Consider the following 17,400-nt stretch of genomic DNA (forward strand, 5'->3'; position numbering starts at 1 on the left):
ATAAAACTTATTTTCTCACCACGTAACTTCGAGTTAGTTATGAAAGTGTGGCTAATCTGTATCTATACTTATACTTTACTTACTAATATATAAAGCTTTGTTTGTTTGGTTGTTTTAACGCGTTTATCTCTGGAAGTACTAGTCCGATTTGAATGATTGTTTTTGTGTTCGTTAGTGAGTTTATCAAGGAAGGTTTTAAGGTATAAATCATCACGCTATGACTAATAGGAACTGAGCAGTAACTGGAAAATTATGTGAAAACGCAAGTAACTCGCGTCTCTGTCTCTACTTTACACTTAAATCACTAAACTGACTGTTTGTGTTAGGTAGTTATTTCGTTTTTGTCACCCCAACCTTCCCAATCCCCGATTCCCAAAACAACCCTTAAATTCCTAACACCTAAAAGGCCGGCAACACTCTTGTACCGCCGCTGGTGTTTCGAGTGTCCATGGGCAGCGGCGATTACTTACCATCAGGTGACCCATATGCTCGTTTACCCCGGTTTATGCCATAAAAACATACCTACATACACAAATTAAAACTTTCGCATTTATTATATTAGTAACATTACAAAATTGAATACTGTTTGAAGAACTTCAAGTTTGTTACATACATAGATACATAACATGTAAACAAGTTATGTTATGTTATTAATAGAAACACGTCAAATCTATATGTCACGTACTCGTACATATATATATTAAACAAACAAACATACTCGCGGACATCTACACTAGTCACTAAGTAATGAGGAAATATATATTTGGTCGTACAATTGTACTGGTTTGAATAATTCTTTTTGTGTGTATACATATAATCGTACATCCACTTTTCTTCATTTGTGTTAAAAGACCCATGTAATAGGGGGTGAGCTAATTACCTTATACTGTACACAATTCACAGACACCGTGATACTACAAGGAAATTTTCAAAAAACCGAAAAAGGCCAGAACCGAAAAAACTTTTCCTGCCTTGTGACCACTCGACCAACGAGGCAGTCATCATTTCTACGTATAAAATGTACAGCTACCTAGAAAACTAAAAACTACGTGTCTAATATTTTAAAATAGTCTACAAGACGGACATCACAACAAAAATTAGTCATCCAAACTATTTTTATTTTTGAGAGTGTAATATCATCCAATGACTTATCCTGCCTTGGGCGAGGCGAGAAGCAGTGTCAGACTATTACTGACTAAAAACCACCCCGTTCCTACTCCTGCTTTTCGAGCCGGAGCCTCGAACCCGCTAGGCAGTCCGCAGCTCCGAATTCTTTTTATGTCGAATAGTCCATTTATCGAGCAAGGCTATAGATTACAAAACATCACGCTACGCTCGCTAGGAGCCGAGCAGTGGTAAAAATATTCGTATCTACAACGTCTTGATGATATGCAGTGTATACGGTGTGTAGGCAGAATCCTAAATACTCTCTGGAGCGTAAATATTAATGGTTTAATATGAAACAATAGTTTTTATCATCAAATCGTTATTCTGGGCCACTGGGCGACATTGACACTGTTAGAACTAACCTTGGACACAATTCTGTGCTTGTTTGGCCAAAATTAAAAACTTTAATCTGTCTGTTAATTTGTACAATAAACGTTTGTAACAAAAGTATTTATTTTTGTCGTTAGTAAAGCGGTTGTCTCGCCTTTTGTCCCTGAAGGTAGAGGTGCACATTACGGCACGTAATGCCGCTATACAATGTATAAACACTTTTCACTATTTGTGTTATAAGTCCCATGTAATAGGTGGTGAGCCTATTGCCATATACTGGGCACAATTCCAGACTCCGTGCTACTACTGAGAAATTTTCGAAAAAAATCCAGTAATACTTTGCCCGACCCGGGAATCGAATTCGAGACGCCTTGCCCGGCTGTCACACTTGCAACCACTCGACTAACGAGGCAGTATATTTATTAAAATCGTTAAACTCAACTCATACTTAACACATTGAACGCCGTGATGGTCACCGGTGACCGACGTTAGCGGAGGATTTGCCTTCAACAGTTTTCTATTGGCAGTCAAAGACTTAAACCAGTTTTTTTTATCACAAAGATTGTATGACATAATAGCTACGTACCTTCATAAGTAGTTCACAAACGTTAATGTTGCTATTATTAAAAATAAATTTGGTCAATTTCTCTTTTTTTTGTCATTGCAACATTATGGTTCTGCGTGGTTGGCCTTATGGTATGCTAATGGTGTCGTTATGGTTATATGAAAATTGGTTTTCTTTGCCGCAAAGTTGGTCATAATTGTGAATGACTGCACGGTTGGCGCGGTGGCTGGTCAACTGGCTGCCGTGCAACGTGTCGCGGGTTCGATTCCCGCACGGAACAACTCTTTGTGTGATCCACAGATTGTTGTTCCGGGTCTGGGCGTGATGTGTATGTGAACTTGTATGTTTGTAAACGCACCCACGACACAGGAGAAAATCCTAATGTGGGGCAACGTTTTATTTAAGAAAAAAAAAAAAAAAAAAAAAAAAAAAATTGTCACCACTCCTACTCTTGGTGTCATATACCCGAGGTCGAGTATGCGATGTATCGATAGTGCAAGCCATCTATAGCACGCTTCTTTCCATTTAATAAACATAGGTTAGTTGAGTCCGTTCCACCAGTGCTAAGCTATGTGTACCAATGAATATGATTGAGGAAGCCAAACGTACCCCGGACCAGTTAATTCAATTTGAGAACATAAAGAAGTTAAATAAACATTGACTATACTCTGCATAAAGTGGTTTTACAAATACGCATAAAGCGACAGAAACGGTAAAAGAGATAGATCTTTCATAAGAAACTCGTACGTAGATTTTTTTGTATGAAACAGAAACTCATTATCAGTCGTTGATATTTTTCACTATTGTAATCTTCAAACACAACACTACCTCCCATTAAAGCCGTGGCAGATACTTTTAGAACACATAATATTATTGTGATATTACCTACATAACAGCTTAGATCTCTAAAGCTATAGCTTGAATATAGAGCTAAGAAACCGGTCTAAGTACAACCTAGGTTCTAAGTTAGCTGCTAAGAAATCTAGGGCATTCATTAGGTCCCATTCACTGCAATCTAGTTTAAACTAGGGATGGCAAGCATGACCACTTTAATTTAGGTAATTTTAACTCAAAAAGTAACTTGAGTTGAAAATTAAAGGTTGTGATTTCGATTCTCGGGTCAACCTTTAAAAAATATTGATATTTTTTTCTAAATTTTGTTTTTACTGGTGCGTTCACTGTTCGGTTAATTTTTTTTTAAATTAAATAAGTTAGTTAACTATATTTGTGTAACTTCCTAGCAATCAGTATTTAGTAACTACGATTCCCGTATAAAGTATTAAGTACCTACTGGGCTTTCGGATAATCAAAATTTTCTCTAGCTGTCTGGCATTGTGTATATGCAATAAACTTTAAAACTACGCAACGGATTTTGTTGCGGTTTTTTTAAAGATAGAGTGATTCAAGAGTGAAGGTTTATATGTATAATACATGCGTAATATATACGTGCACCATTGCGCCCATGTGAAGCATGGGGCGGGTCGCTAGTAATAAATAAACTATAATTATGTATTTTGTTCCTGCCAATTATTTAGTAACTACCAAATTCGATTCCTGTGTCAGGCAACGTAGTACTAACGTACAAAAGGCGTGACGTTGCATATGTATATTCCTGCTAACCCTATATTCACACTTATGTACAATGTAAACTTTACGTAAACGTTCTGCTTATGTTCAAGCTAATTTTCATTTAGTGGGACAGTAGCATGAAGCAAGTACAAAGAGGAGATGCCATAATGTGATTGTGCACTGTGACACAAACACGGCCCTGTCCAATGATATTATAAGTAAACAGGTGTAGATAGGTTATAAGCGCTCAGAAAGTGTCACATTAAAATGTGGACAATTGGCAACGTGTGTGTAGTATGGGACCGCTAGATGGAACATAGAGAGGGGCGCGGTTTGTAACGTCCCGCGCTCCCCGTAAAGTGTCACGCGTTATGTTAAAGGAGAAATCAAGTTATAACATCTCTTTGTATTTAGACACCCGCAACACCAGAGAGGTCACAGGTGCGTTGTCGGCCTTTTAAAAAGAACAAGTTCATTGGCCGCCTACGATGGAGCACGATGTTAATGAACCACTTCTGCCTACCCCTTCGGTGTACAAGCGTGTTTATAAAAGGACCATCGTGTTCAGGTAACGAGAGGAGCTTGTTTTGAAAACTCTCGACGTCGACGCGCCATGTTTGGACAGCCAGTGAGCTGGTGTTGATATTACAGGGTACATGACACTGCTGGGTAAACGTAGGTACATACATACATACATACGTTATTATGTATATCTATACTAATATTATAAAGCTAAAGAGTTTGTTTGATTGTTTGTTTGAACGCGCTAATCTCCGGAGGTACTGGTCCGATTTGAAGCTAGTATTAGTATAGACTAGCTACTTCCGCGCGGTTTCACCCGCTCTGCTCGGCTTCTTTTGGTCATAGCCTGATGTTTTATAGCCTATAGCCTTCCTCGATAAATGCGCTATCCAACACAAAAAGAATTATTCAATTCGGACCAGTAGTTCCAAAGATTAGCGCGTTCAAACAAACTTTATAATATTAGTATAGATTACTTTCGGGGAAGCCAGTGCTTCCAAAAATGAAAGTTGTACATACACATGAATCTTCAAAAAAAATCTCAAAATAGACTCAAAAACAATACGTGTAGGTATATAAATAATTCATTATACGCACGAAACAGTAATATGTCTGCGTGTCTGCCACGGTCTAATCTCGTAAACTGCTCGCCGCTCGAAAGTGACCCGCTTATGTAGTTTCATAATAATTGTTAAATGTCATATTGTATAAGAATCTAGTGTTACTTAAATAGCAACGTCACGCCTTTTATCACCGAAGGGGTAGGCAGAGGTGCACATTACGGCACGTAATGCCGCTATACAATGTACACACACTTTTCACAATTTGTGTTATAAGTCCCGTGTAATAGGGGGTGAGCCTATTGCCATATACTGGACACAATTCCAGACTCCGTGCTACTACTGAGAAATTTTCGAAAAACCCTAAAAAACCCAATAGTACTTTGCCCGACTCAGGAATCGAAACCGAGACCCCTTGTCCGGCAGTCACACTTGCGACCATTCGACCTACAAGGCAGTCTAGCATTTCTGTATAGTTTTATACTATACATGTAAGAATTTACTAGTAAATCTTATTAATATTGTAAATGCGAAAGTTTGTGTGTATGTTTGTTACTCAATCACTTCGAAACGGCTGAAGGGATCGGGATGGGATTTTGATCAGGGGTAGATTATGGTCTAGACTAATATATTATTTATTTATTTAATTTCCACACAGGTAGGTAACATTATTATAGACTAAGCCCTACAAAACCGTTGTAATGGTAATATAGTAGGCTACTTTTTATTCCATAAGAATGCGAGCGTTACCGCGGAACAATATTACCGGGTAGCTTTTTTGTCGAGTGACCATAAGCGACTTGTTTGATTCCCGATTCAGGCAAGGCTAGCCTTCATCAACAGCCCTCCTCTTAAATGGGAGGGTTTGCCATAATCTCCACACTTGACATACGGGTTGGAGATTGGAGATCGCAGTTTAAAACAGGTTTAAAAGACAACGCTGCTATCCGGGCTCTGTTAAATATGAAGTCCCCTTAGTCGGGTATGCGACACCCGCGTGAAGAGTAGCGGTGATCAGTGTATTCTACACTGCCCCTACCATACGGCTAGGTACATACTAATGTTATAAAAAATTCTAAGTACATAGACAATAAAATAAAGTAGGTTTTAGTATTACATAAACGACGACCTTGTAATTTCAACTTATTGCTTATTCATTCACTTAAATCATACTTAAATTGTGAAAGTGTTTGCGTGTCCGCTGTGTACTACGAAACAGCTGTGGCGAATTTGATGAGATCGATTAAAAATATAGATTGAGTTTGTTTGATAGTGTGATTGTGTCTTGTCAAGGTTTTTGGGTTAATTGTTTTTTTTTTGTGTTGTTGGTTGTTGTTTGTGTTTTTTTTTTTTTTGTAAAAGGTTAAGCAGAGACAAAGCTAAAGTATTTTTTTCTTGTGAATGATATTGTTTCATGCAAGTGCTCGATATCAGAAATCATTGTTCAATATTGACAAAATTATAAATACAAAAACTAATATTGAAGGTTTTCGATAAAACTAATGAGTATACAAAAAACGTTTCTTTGGGAAAGTTGTTTGTAATCATGAGTACAATCACGTGTTTAAATATCGTTCACTAATTACCAGTCACCCTATATGTGCACCTCTGCTTACCCCTTCGGGCATAAAAAGCCTGACATTATGTGAAATTACGAAATATTGTAAACACGTGTTAAAAATTGACAAACATATAAAAAATACCACAAATTATGTAATAAATAATACCTATGTACCTACTTATGTACTTAAATATGTTTATGTACAAATCAATACATATTTATGAAGAAATACTAATATATGACTTTCTTGTCCTTGGGTTATGAAAATTTTATATATACATAGGTTTTTATATACCTACTTATGTTCATTACATAAATTCATCATGATTATTATATACTTCTTTACATAGTCACGCTTTTGTCCCATGGTAGGTATATACAATGTGATAGGTGTGAGACTTCTAACCCGTTAAGGCTGAGTACTACATCTAATTTTATCGACAAAAGTCGGGGGTCGAAGGGGTCGAATCCCCTCCCCCTAAAAGTTATGGCTATTTTAATATTTTTTTTACTTTTTTTTACAAATGTTGCATGCGTCGTAGAAACAAAAAAAACGGCAAACGGTAGCTAATAACCTTGGCTAACTATTTCATTATTTTTTTCATATGTTTGATAATGTTTTAGTAAGAAAAAAAATATATATGTATTATTTTTACCGAAAAAGACGCTATTTTTCAATATTTTCAGTTGGGGGTTCAACCACCATATTATTTTTTTTTTGTCGATAAAATTAGATGAAGTATTCAGCATTAACGGGTTAGAAGTCCCACCCCTATCACATTGTAGAATGGAGATCACTCATATGACTTAAATGAAACTACAAGTAGTACTCGTCCACAGAAGCATAATACAACTAAATAATTCAACGAAAACTGAAAATAAAATTAATCAAGTATTAAATTCTGTGTGAACAGCTCCATGTTTCTTGACCACAGAAGAGCTGTAATGTTGTAGGTTGTCTAGGAATGTTACGGACATACAGCGCGGCTGTTATAATGCCGTATTTGTAAAGAGTGTTCAAATTAGATCAATACACTTATAACTCCTCTATTGTTGCGAATGTCTATGGGCGTCGATTGCTTACCATCAGATGATCACATCAACAGCCTATAAGTGGCACCCGCTGCCAAAACCTCCTCTTGTATTTGAGGGGGAGAATCATCCAATGACTTCTCCCGCCCAGAGGTAGTGTCAGACTCTTACTGACTAAAAACCACCCCGTTCCTACTCCTGCTTTTCGAGCCGAAACCCCGGTAACCCCGTCAGGTAGTCCGCAGCTTCGAAGTGATTTTATACTCAAAAGCAGTTTTAGGATACTAAGTCGGTTTTTTAACCATAATTTATTACTTTTCTCGACTATGAATTTGCTCCAAAATGTGTTTGTATGTCTTGTAGCACCTAGCTTCACTGATAAACAGACTGAGAGACTATTATTTCTTTATATGTGTAACTATTTATGGTTTAGTGACTCTGACTTTTTGATTTTTTTTTAGTTTATATATTTTTTTCTATATTTATTAGTTTTTTGACTAAGAATTTGTTCCAAAACGTGTGTGTTTGTATGTGTTGTGTCCGATATTAAGTGCTCTCCCATTTGTTGCAGGGTTCGTGTTGGCCTCCGCAGTAGTGTTACTGCTACTGGGCATTGTCTGTGCCATATTCTTCGGATCCTGGGTCCGGATGTTCATAGATCATGTGAGTATATATCCATCTATTATATTTTATACTAGCTTCCGCCCGCGACTCCGTCCGCGCGGATGTCGGTCTTCGCGTGGAAGTTTTATTTCTCCATTTTGAGTAATTCTGACAATGACATCTTATAAATATCTATTGGACCCAAATAAGGCCCATAATAATTAAGGAGATCCCTCTTTTGAGCTACTGCTGTTGAGTTCGCGTTCTATAGAATAAAACTGAAAAATAAAGTTTTTTTTTCTTCTTCGTATTTTTCCAGGATAAAAAGTATCTTATTTTTTGCCCAGGATAATAGAGTATAATTATACCAAGTTTCATCGATATCGAACCGTTAGTTTTCACGTGATGCCTCAACATACAGACAGACAGATAAAAACATTTTTAATCACATATTTGGGTTTGGTATCGATCCAGTAACACCCTATTAATTCTTTCAATATTTTCAATGTACAGAATTGATCCTTCTACAGATTTCTTATCATATGAATGAATGAATAAATGAATGAATGAATGATTGAGAGTGTTATAAACGTAAAAGTAGACAAATATAATCAGAAAGCTCCAAACTGCTAAGTTATCGGGAGTTATACGTGTTATTGTGAGTCAACCATAAAAAATAGACATTTGCTGTCGTGGAATATTTTTTAAACTATCTTAAGGAGAACATTTCCGTCATACATGATTTCTGTGTAGCTGTAGCCATTAAGGCTGCACACGCGACGGAAGCTTAAAAAATGGAGTAAGTTCTCCTGTTTTCCCAACATTTCCCTTCACTGCTCTGCTCCTATTGATCGTAGCGTGATGAAAAGTATACTATAACCTGCCCAGGAGTATGAAGAACAATTGTACCAAGTTTCGTTGAAATCTGTTGAGTGGTTTTTGTTTCTATAAAGAACATACAGACAGACAGACAGACAGACAGACAGACAGACAGACAGACAGACAGACAGACAGACAGACAAAAATTTTTCTGATTGCATTTTTGGCGTCAGTATGGATCACTAATCACCCACTGATAGATATTTTGGAAATATATTTCATGTACAGAATTGACCTCTCTACAGATTTATTATAAGTATAGAAGAAGATAGTTGCCCCACACAAGTATTGTCTCCTGTGTCGTGTGTGCGTTTACAAACATACAATTTCACATACACATGACACCTAGACCCGAAACAACAATTTGTGGATCACACAAAGAGTTGCTCCGTGCAGGAATCGAACCCGCTACCCGTTGCGCGGCAGCCAGTTGCCCAGCCACCGCACCAACCGTGCAGTCAAATAAGTCGATTCACAAATACATATTAGCCTAATGCTCATTTTTATATGTTAGGTGCTTTTGATCTTACAATGACGAAACTGAAGTCAAAGTCAAAGTCAAAGCATTTATTTCAATTAATCCTAAATTAGGCACTTTTGAAACGTCAAATTGAATTGTCCGTCAGTCTGTCTGTCAGTGAAGCTAGGCGCTCGTTCCAAAGTGTTGCTTCGAATGGAGAAGAACGAGCAAGAAACTCCATCGTTACTCTTTTCAAAAAATGTTTTTTACAATATCTCTGATACATTATTTGATCATTTACCTATTGTCTATATATGTAGGAACAATGTAACGACAATACGACGTCAGAACTATGGGACAATAAAACCAATTTGTAAAGAATATAAATTAAAAAAGCGGGTTGTTTCAAACATAGTGCCCACATATGTACACTTACAATTTTGAAATAATGCTTCTATACAAATAAAAAATAATCTTTAATTTAATTTTTCAAATAAAAAAATAATAAATAACTGCTTGATGCCACAGGATCCCTAGACTACATTGGAATAAATTACTACTTTAATTTAACGTGTAACTAGTGATCGTATTAGAGCATTGTCTAGTGTGAGCGAGTGTCCAGTGGAGCCGGACCAACATGCTGCCACACATTTTTATCTTCAATATAATCTGACAGTTTATAATATGCCTGTTTACACAGTTCACGCTTTATACAAGATTTAAATTTTTTCTCGTTCAGATTCAGTATGGTGGTTGGTAGTTTATTGTAACACTTAACACAAAATCCCATGAAGGATTTCTGCACTTTGGACAATCGGAATTGCGGTATAGCTAACTTATTTTTACCTCAGTTATTTTTACCTGAGTAGTAGTCCAGTCATTTGGTAGATAAAAAGGGGTTACCTGGAATGTTTTCCGGGAGTTTTGAAAATTGGTGAATTTATAGATTTGGGTATGCTCTTTTCGAATTTCAACTTTGCCACCTCGTACAGCCGCCGCTCGCGCCGCCATATTGAAAAAATGGCGCCTAAAAACGGTTTTTTATTAATATCTCCGTTCCGACGCATTTTACGAAAAAATATTTATCTACAAAATTAAACTAGAAAAAATTTCCTACAATTTATGTATTGATAACTTTTTCATAAAATCAATAGTTTTTGGCGTACGAGCGCCGCAAAGTATTATTAGTCCAGTCAAATTAGGATTTCACCTCGGAATTTGAGATACCCAGCTGTAATTTTGTATATACTTGTATATTGACTGCCTGAAACTTGTCTCAAAACCTACATATGGTAGGGTGTAAGCAACCCTTAAAATTCAGGGTCAAAGGTCCCAAAAATAATGTTTTTGCGGTTTTTTCGAAATATCTCTTTTCCTATGGGTTTTTGGTATTTGTATTCAATACCAATATTGTAGAATACAAAATTCTCTACAACTTTTGTCTAAACTTTTTTTTATACGGTGCACCGTTTCCGAGATAGAGGGGGGAGAGCGCGCGGTCACTGCACCTCTTCAAAAATTTTTTTTTCGTCTAACCTATCCGTGATGGTTGTCTATGGATAGGCCATTAAAAATACGTCATGGTTCCTAAAACCATTTTTCGTCAAAATCAATTATTTGAAAGATAGACACTTCCAAAGTGGAAAAATGAGGTCTATCGAATGTGTCCTGCCCTCTAACTTTTAAAATAAGTGAGTAAGAAAACTAAAAAAAATATATGCTGTAGATTTTAATGGAAACTTTCAAAGAAAATTGGTTTGAACGAGATATCATAATTAGTTTTTAAGAATTGATACATTTAAAAAAAACACATTGTTTGTACACGTGGTGGTGCAGATGAATAATACTTTGCGGCGCTCGTACGCCAAAAACTATTGATTTTATGAAAAAGTTATCAATACATAAATTGTAGGAAATTTTTTCTAGTTTAATTTTGTAGATAAATATTTTTTCGTAAAATGCGTCGGAACAGAGATATTAATAAAAAACCGTTTACAAACAATGTGTGTTGTACAAACAGGTTAGTTTCGGTAGGTTCCTGTTTCTGATGTTATATGTGTTATGTTATATGTTCCACCGTGTCCTCCGGGCGGTCTTCGCAGTGATGACACCCGGGCGTTTCCTCCCGCCCAATCAAAAACAGGATCCTACCGAAATTCCTGTGTCCGGTAAGCACCTGCGTCAGGCGGTAGGTGAGGACGCCCTGGCGCCTCTCTAGCCACTCCTCAAACAGGGAACTTACCTCTGCAATGACAGCGAGCCCAGCCCTCGGTTGCGACAGGCGTTGCTACACAACACACATTTTTTGTACACGTGGTGGTGCAGATAAATAATACTTTGCGGCGCTCGTACGCCAAAAACTATTGATTTTATGAAAAAGTTATCAATACATAAATTGTAGGAAATTTTTTCTAGTTTAATTTTGTAGATAAATATTTTTTCGTAAAATGCGTCGGAACGGAGATATTAATAAAAAACCGTTTTTAGGCGCCATTTTTTCAATATGGCGGCGCGAGCGGCGGTTGTACGAGGTGGCAAAGTTGAAATTCGAAAAGAGCATACCCAAATCTATAAATTCACCAATTTTCAAAACTCCCGGAAAACTTTCCAGGTAAAACTACCAAATGACTGGACTATAGCTAGTATACTATATTTTGAGATTGTTTAATAGCGGCCACACCTTACAATATAACTGTATAGTTAAATCTGCACAATACTGTTAATACTACAGTTAAATCATAATCGTATAAAAAAAAATAAAGTTGGCTAATTGGTAAATGCGAGAATTGCAAGACATTGCCCTACTCTAGGATTTTCTCCTGTGTCGTGGGTGGGTTTACAAACATACAAGTTCACATACACATGACACCCAGACCCGAAACAACAATTTGTGGATCATACAAAGAGTTGCTCCGTGCAGGAATCGAACCCGCTACCCGTTGCGCGGCAGCCAGTTGCCCAGCCACCGCACCAACCGTGCAGTCAAATAAGTCGATTCGCAAATACATATTAACCTAATGCTATTTTTTACATGTTAGGTGCTTTTGATCTTACAATGACGAAACAGAGTAGCTAGTATACTATATTTTGAGGTTGTTTAATAGCGGCCACACCTTACAATACAACTGTATAGTTAAATCTGCACAATACAGTTAATACTACAGTTAAATCATAATCGTATAAAAAAATAAAGTTGGATAATTGGTAAATGCGAGACTTGCAAGATTATTTCTGGGCAACACTAACAAAAATATTGCCCCACACTAGGATTTTCTCCTGTGTCGTGGGTGCGTTTACAAACATACAAGTTCACATACACATGACACCCAGACCCGGAACAATAATTTGTGGATCACACAAAGAGTTGCTCCGTGCGGAGATCCAACCCGCTACACGTTGCGCGGCAGCCAGTTGCCCAGCCACTGCAGTCAATCATGATTATGTTGTAAGCCTTAATAAGAACAGTACAGGTTGCTATTTAGTTGCTAAAATGTTAACAGAATAAAATAACTAGTTAGAATAGAATTGCCACGTAACCACTCGCACGAAGCGCTTCGCTTCAAGCTTCCTTGTGCGAACTGCTAGGGAGTGGAACTCCTTGCCGGAGTCTGTGTTTCCTGATGGGTACAACCTGGGTGTCTTCAAAGCCCGAGTGAATAGGTTGCTTATGGGCAGACGTGCTCCACCGTAGGCCGCATCATCACTTACCATCAGGTGAGATAGCGGCCAAACGTCGACCCATCAAATGTAAAAAAAGCCATCAAGTGTTCGCACTTGCCACTGCCGAACAAGAGGTTTCGGGTTCGATTCCCGAGTCAGGCAAGGTATTATTAAAGATTTCTTTGGAAACTTTTCAATAAGGGCTAGGAGTCATAGCATAACTAGTAAAAACTTCCTCTGCTTACCTCTCCAGGGTAAATTAGCGTAATATTAATGTATAATAGAAGTTGCATTGTGTATCTGTGTATCGACATACACAGGCACTGTGTTGCAACACCGTGGGATCGAACCCGCGTACCTTGACCGGAATACCGCTATTGTGTCTAATACTATTACACCGTGGTAGAACTACGATAATAAAATCAAAATATTTTGATTTATGGTGCTTTTCCACCAGAGATGTGCTATGTAGATATGCTATGAAGATGTAATACCATCAGGTGACTCGATTACTCGTTTGCCACCTATTCCATACAAAAATGTAATAGCCAAGTTATGAAACTATGTTACCGTTTCCACTGATACTAAGCTATGGCTCAATTACCCCCCTTCCCAATCTCCAATTCCCCAACAACCCTTAAATTCTTAATCTCCAAAGGCCGGTAATGCACACAAGTGCATGGCACAGCTACAGTTTTTTTTCGTGGTTTAAGCCGGTAAACGAGCAGACGGATCACCTGATGGTAAGAAATTGCCGCCGCCCATGGACACCCGAAACACCAGAGGCGTTTTGTAACGCCTCTGGTGTTTCGAGTTTCTTTAAAAAAAACGAGTATTGTACCCTGCTGTCATCTTCGTAGAATAATCGAGATGTTATGTCATATTTTCTTAGTACGAACAGACAAACATATAGCAACTATGTATGTATGTAGGTAAGTTAATATTAGTTCATACTGAGCACACTTCCTGCCTACCCATTTCCTTTAAAGCACCTCAATGGTATCCGTCGTGTTGTAAGAGTATTGCGTTTACCTATAATACCTACCAATAATACATGGCTAGATATTAAACCAAACAAGACCTATTTTTTATGGTATAAGCCAGTAAACGAGCAGACGGATCACCTGATGGCAATCAATCGCCGTCGCCCTTGAAACACTGGAGGCGTTACAAGTGCGTTGCCGGCCTTTTAGGGGTTAGGAATTTAAGGGTTGTTGGAGAATCCGGGATTGGGAAAATTGGGAAGATGGGTAATTGGGCCTCCGGTAATCTCACTCACACTACTACTTAGTATAACAGGTGTTATTTTATTTAAATGCACTCTTAATCAATTTAACCTCACGATAGGCATTGGGGGAGGACTGTGGGAGGCAGTGGACAGTACGTGGAAAATATCTCGTTTTCTTTTTCTTCTCCTCTAATAATATCTCCTGATACATTTCGTTGCGGGATCCAAGACAGTCATTCATATCCCTGGGACGTTGGACTTCAGTGTTCCGGTGTTTGCATGGTTGTATCTACTGTAGATCCTGGTGCACAGGAGTTGCATCGGTAGGGGAGGTTATGGCGAGCTTGTCCCAAAAGAAAATTACGAGGCTGATATGTGCATTGTGCATGGAAGACACTCTAGAAGACAATTTTCGAATACAGCCCCATCTTTTTTTAATGTTAAATGGGCCGACGTTTGTCCACTATCTCGCCTGATGGTAAGTGATGATGCGGCCTACGATGGAGCACGTCTGCCCATAAGCAACATATTCACTCGGGCTTTGAAGACACCCAGGTTATACCCATCAGGGAACACAGACTCCGGCAAGGAGTTCCACTATCAACACAGAAAAAAACAGTTTTGCAAATATTCTCCTTAACGCTATAATAATAATACTAAAATTGTATGTGATTTCATGCAAATTGTATGTAGTTAATTAATCATACATGCGAACGGGGTTCCCACGCGAATAATAATGTAATTAGCCGTATAAACATACATACATACATGCATGCATATAGACAAAATGTATGAAACGGTAATCTTGAGTCAGTATTTTGAGGTAACACGCGATTTTCTAACGTTTATTTGTTTTAAATAAATATAAAATAAATAAATCTTTGGCCTTAGCGGTGCCTGGACTGATTGGCTGATTGATTATAGCAGTATATTGTTGGAATATGGGCCTTCTATACTTATAGGGGTTTAAGTGTGGGAGAGCCATGCTTCGGCACTGCTAGGTCGGCTCGACCGGAGTAATACCACGGCCGAGCAGAAAACTGACGTGAATACAACGCTTGCGTTGTGTTTCGTTGTGTGAGTGAGGTTACCGGAGGCCCAATTACCTCCCTTCCCAATCTTCCCAATCCCCGATTCCCCAACAACCCTTAAATTGCCAACCACCAAAAGGCCAGCCACGCACTTGTAACGCCTCTGGTGTTTCGGGTCTAGGTACATTTTATACGTAGAAATGACGTATTTGCTCCCACTACTAAACTTTGATTCGTTTCATCTAAATATTGTTATCTTATATGACAAAATAAAAAAATACGTGTCTAATATTTTTTCATTACCTAACTGACGGACCAATTAGATTTTTAATTTTCATACCCCGTCATCATCCCTAGGTATTGCTAAAGGCCGGCTTGAGTAACCATTAAATGACTCGCCAACTTGCATTGAGCAAGCGTAGAGATTAATGCTCAAACCTTCTCCGTGTGAGAAGAGGCCTTTGGTCAGCAGTGGCCACTTATAAACGGTGTAAGGGGGTATACATATCAAGTGCACGGTTTCTAGATAACATGACAAAGACGAATTAAAATTAGGTAGATACAGGTACTAGGCGATCAGATTTACAGAAGAAATGTTTCGTAATAAGCGAGTGACCCCTGTAGTGTTGTGACACGTTTGTATGATTTGAAATCAAGAACCATGCGATACCAAGTATTTGGTACCAATTTTTTTAAACGTATTTTAAGCTGAAACTTTGTGTAGAGATTCTATTCAACCTGTATTCTTCAGTGCTTCTTGATGTATATGGGTATTTTGTTACACGTTGTATAGACTGTTAATGTTGATGTGATGTAAAATTACTCTGAGTACGGCGTTAAGGTTTAAAATTTAACTAAAACATGTACTTACTGATGGCAAGTTAAGCTTTAAACGCGATGTCATTGAAGGACTAGTGAGTGGCTGCCTCGCCTTCACCGCGAGCGAGAGGAAACCAAGTTGCAAGCACCATTTTAGTGATTGTTCAACTTAAAATGGCTAGTTTTGAGCAAAGAAACGTGTTTAATATAATATAATATAGTTAGGTAATAAGGCTTTTGAGTGCTTTTCTTTTTTTGTTGACTGCCTCGTTGGCCGAGTGGTTGCAAGTGCGACTGCCGGGCAAGGGGTCTCGGGTTCGATTCCCGGGTCGAGTAAAGTATTAACTACTTGTTTTCTGTTTTTCGAGAATTTCTCAATAGTAGCACGGAATCTGGAAATGTGCCCAGTATATATGGCAATAGGCTCACAACCTATTACATGGGACTTATAACACACATGGTGAAAACTAGTGTGTATATTGTATAGTACGATCTTTTTTGTCTTCTACTCCAGTTTCCTTAGATACCATGTAAGGTAAACCTGACATACTTCAAGAAGACTGCACGGTTGGTGCGGTGGCTGGGCAACTGGCTGCCACGCAACGGGTAGCGGGTTCGATTCCCGCACGGAGCAACTCTTTGTGTGACCCACAAATTGATGTTTCGGGTCTGGGTGTCATGTGTATGTGAACATGTATGTTTGTAAACGCACCCACGACACAGGAGAAAATCCTAGTGTGGGGCAACGTTTTCTTTAAAAAAAAAAAAAACTATTATTTTTTACAAAACCCTCATTAACCAATTGTCCTCCCCCCCCTCAGGAGCTGGTCCTGCGCCCCGGCTCGATGACGTTCGAGTGGTGGGCGCGGCCCCCGGTGCGGCCCTTCGTGAAGGTCTACGTGTACAACGTGACGAATGCTGACGAGTTCCTCAATAACGGCTCCAAGCCGATCTTGGATGAGCTGGGGCCTTATGTCTACTCGTAATGCAAGCTGATCATAGGCGTAGCCAGGTTTTAGTTTAGGGGTTCTAAGAAAGTCGACCCGTAACCAAGTATTGTATTGTGAATCTGATTGAAAAAGAGTAACCTATACTTGCTCGATCCATAGGAATCTACACTTTGGAACGAGCAGAGCAACTAGAGGCTGACCGACAGACAGACGTTATTAATATTATTAGGTATATTTGCTTTGACGTTCAAAAGTGCCTACCTGGTCTATTTGAAATAAATGATTTTGACTTTTTTTGACTTTGGTATGTGTGACAGTTAACACAAGCCTACTACAAGAAAAAATTATTCATAGGTAGTCATACAACCTTTGCCAAACAGGGGATGTACACTGCTTACTACAAACGTAACGCTCTGATGTAGGTACGCATTTTTCGGGGGGGGGGGTTGAGCCCCCAGGCCCCC

General features: G+C 38.4%; 1 protein-coding gene across 2 annotated transcripts in view; it reads left to right on the forward strand.

The window, feature by feature from the left end:
* LOC118280284 (scavenger receptor class B member 1) overlaps window positions 1-17,400 on the forward strand; it is a 94,237-nt gene that overhangs the window by 50,291 nt on the left and 26,546 nt on the right. For both annotated transcript variants that reach the window (XM_035600250.2, XM_035600251.2), the window contains 2 exons: window positions 7,878-7,969; window positions 16,808-16,968. In XM_035600250.2, coding sequence (XP_035456143.1) covers window positions 7,878-7,969; window positions 16,808-16,968 — 253 coding nt within the window. The remainder of the gene's footprint in view (window positions 1-7,877; window positions 7,970-16,807; window positions 16,969-17,400) is intronic.

The sequence above is a fragment of the Spodoptera frugiperda genome, chromosome 21, assembly GCF_023101765.2.
Source record: "Spodoptera frugiperda isolate SF20-4 chromosome 21, AGI-APGP_CSIRO_Sfru_2.0, whole genome shotgun sequence".
Classification (NCBI taxonomy): domain Eukaryota; kingdom Metazoa; phylum Arthropoda; class Insecta; order Lepidoptera; family Noctuidae; genus Spodoptera; species Spodoptera frugiperda.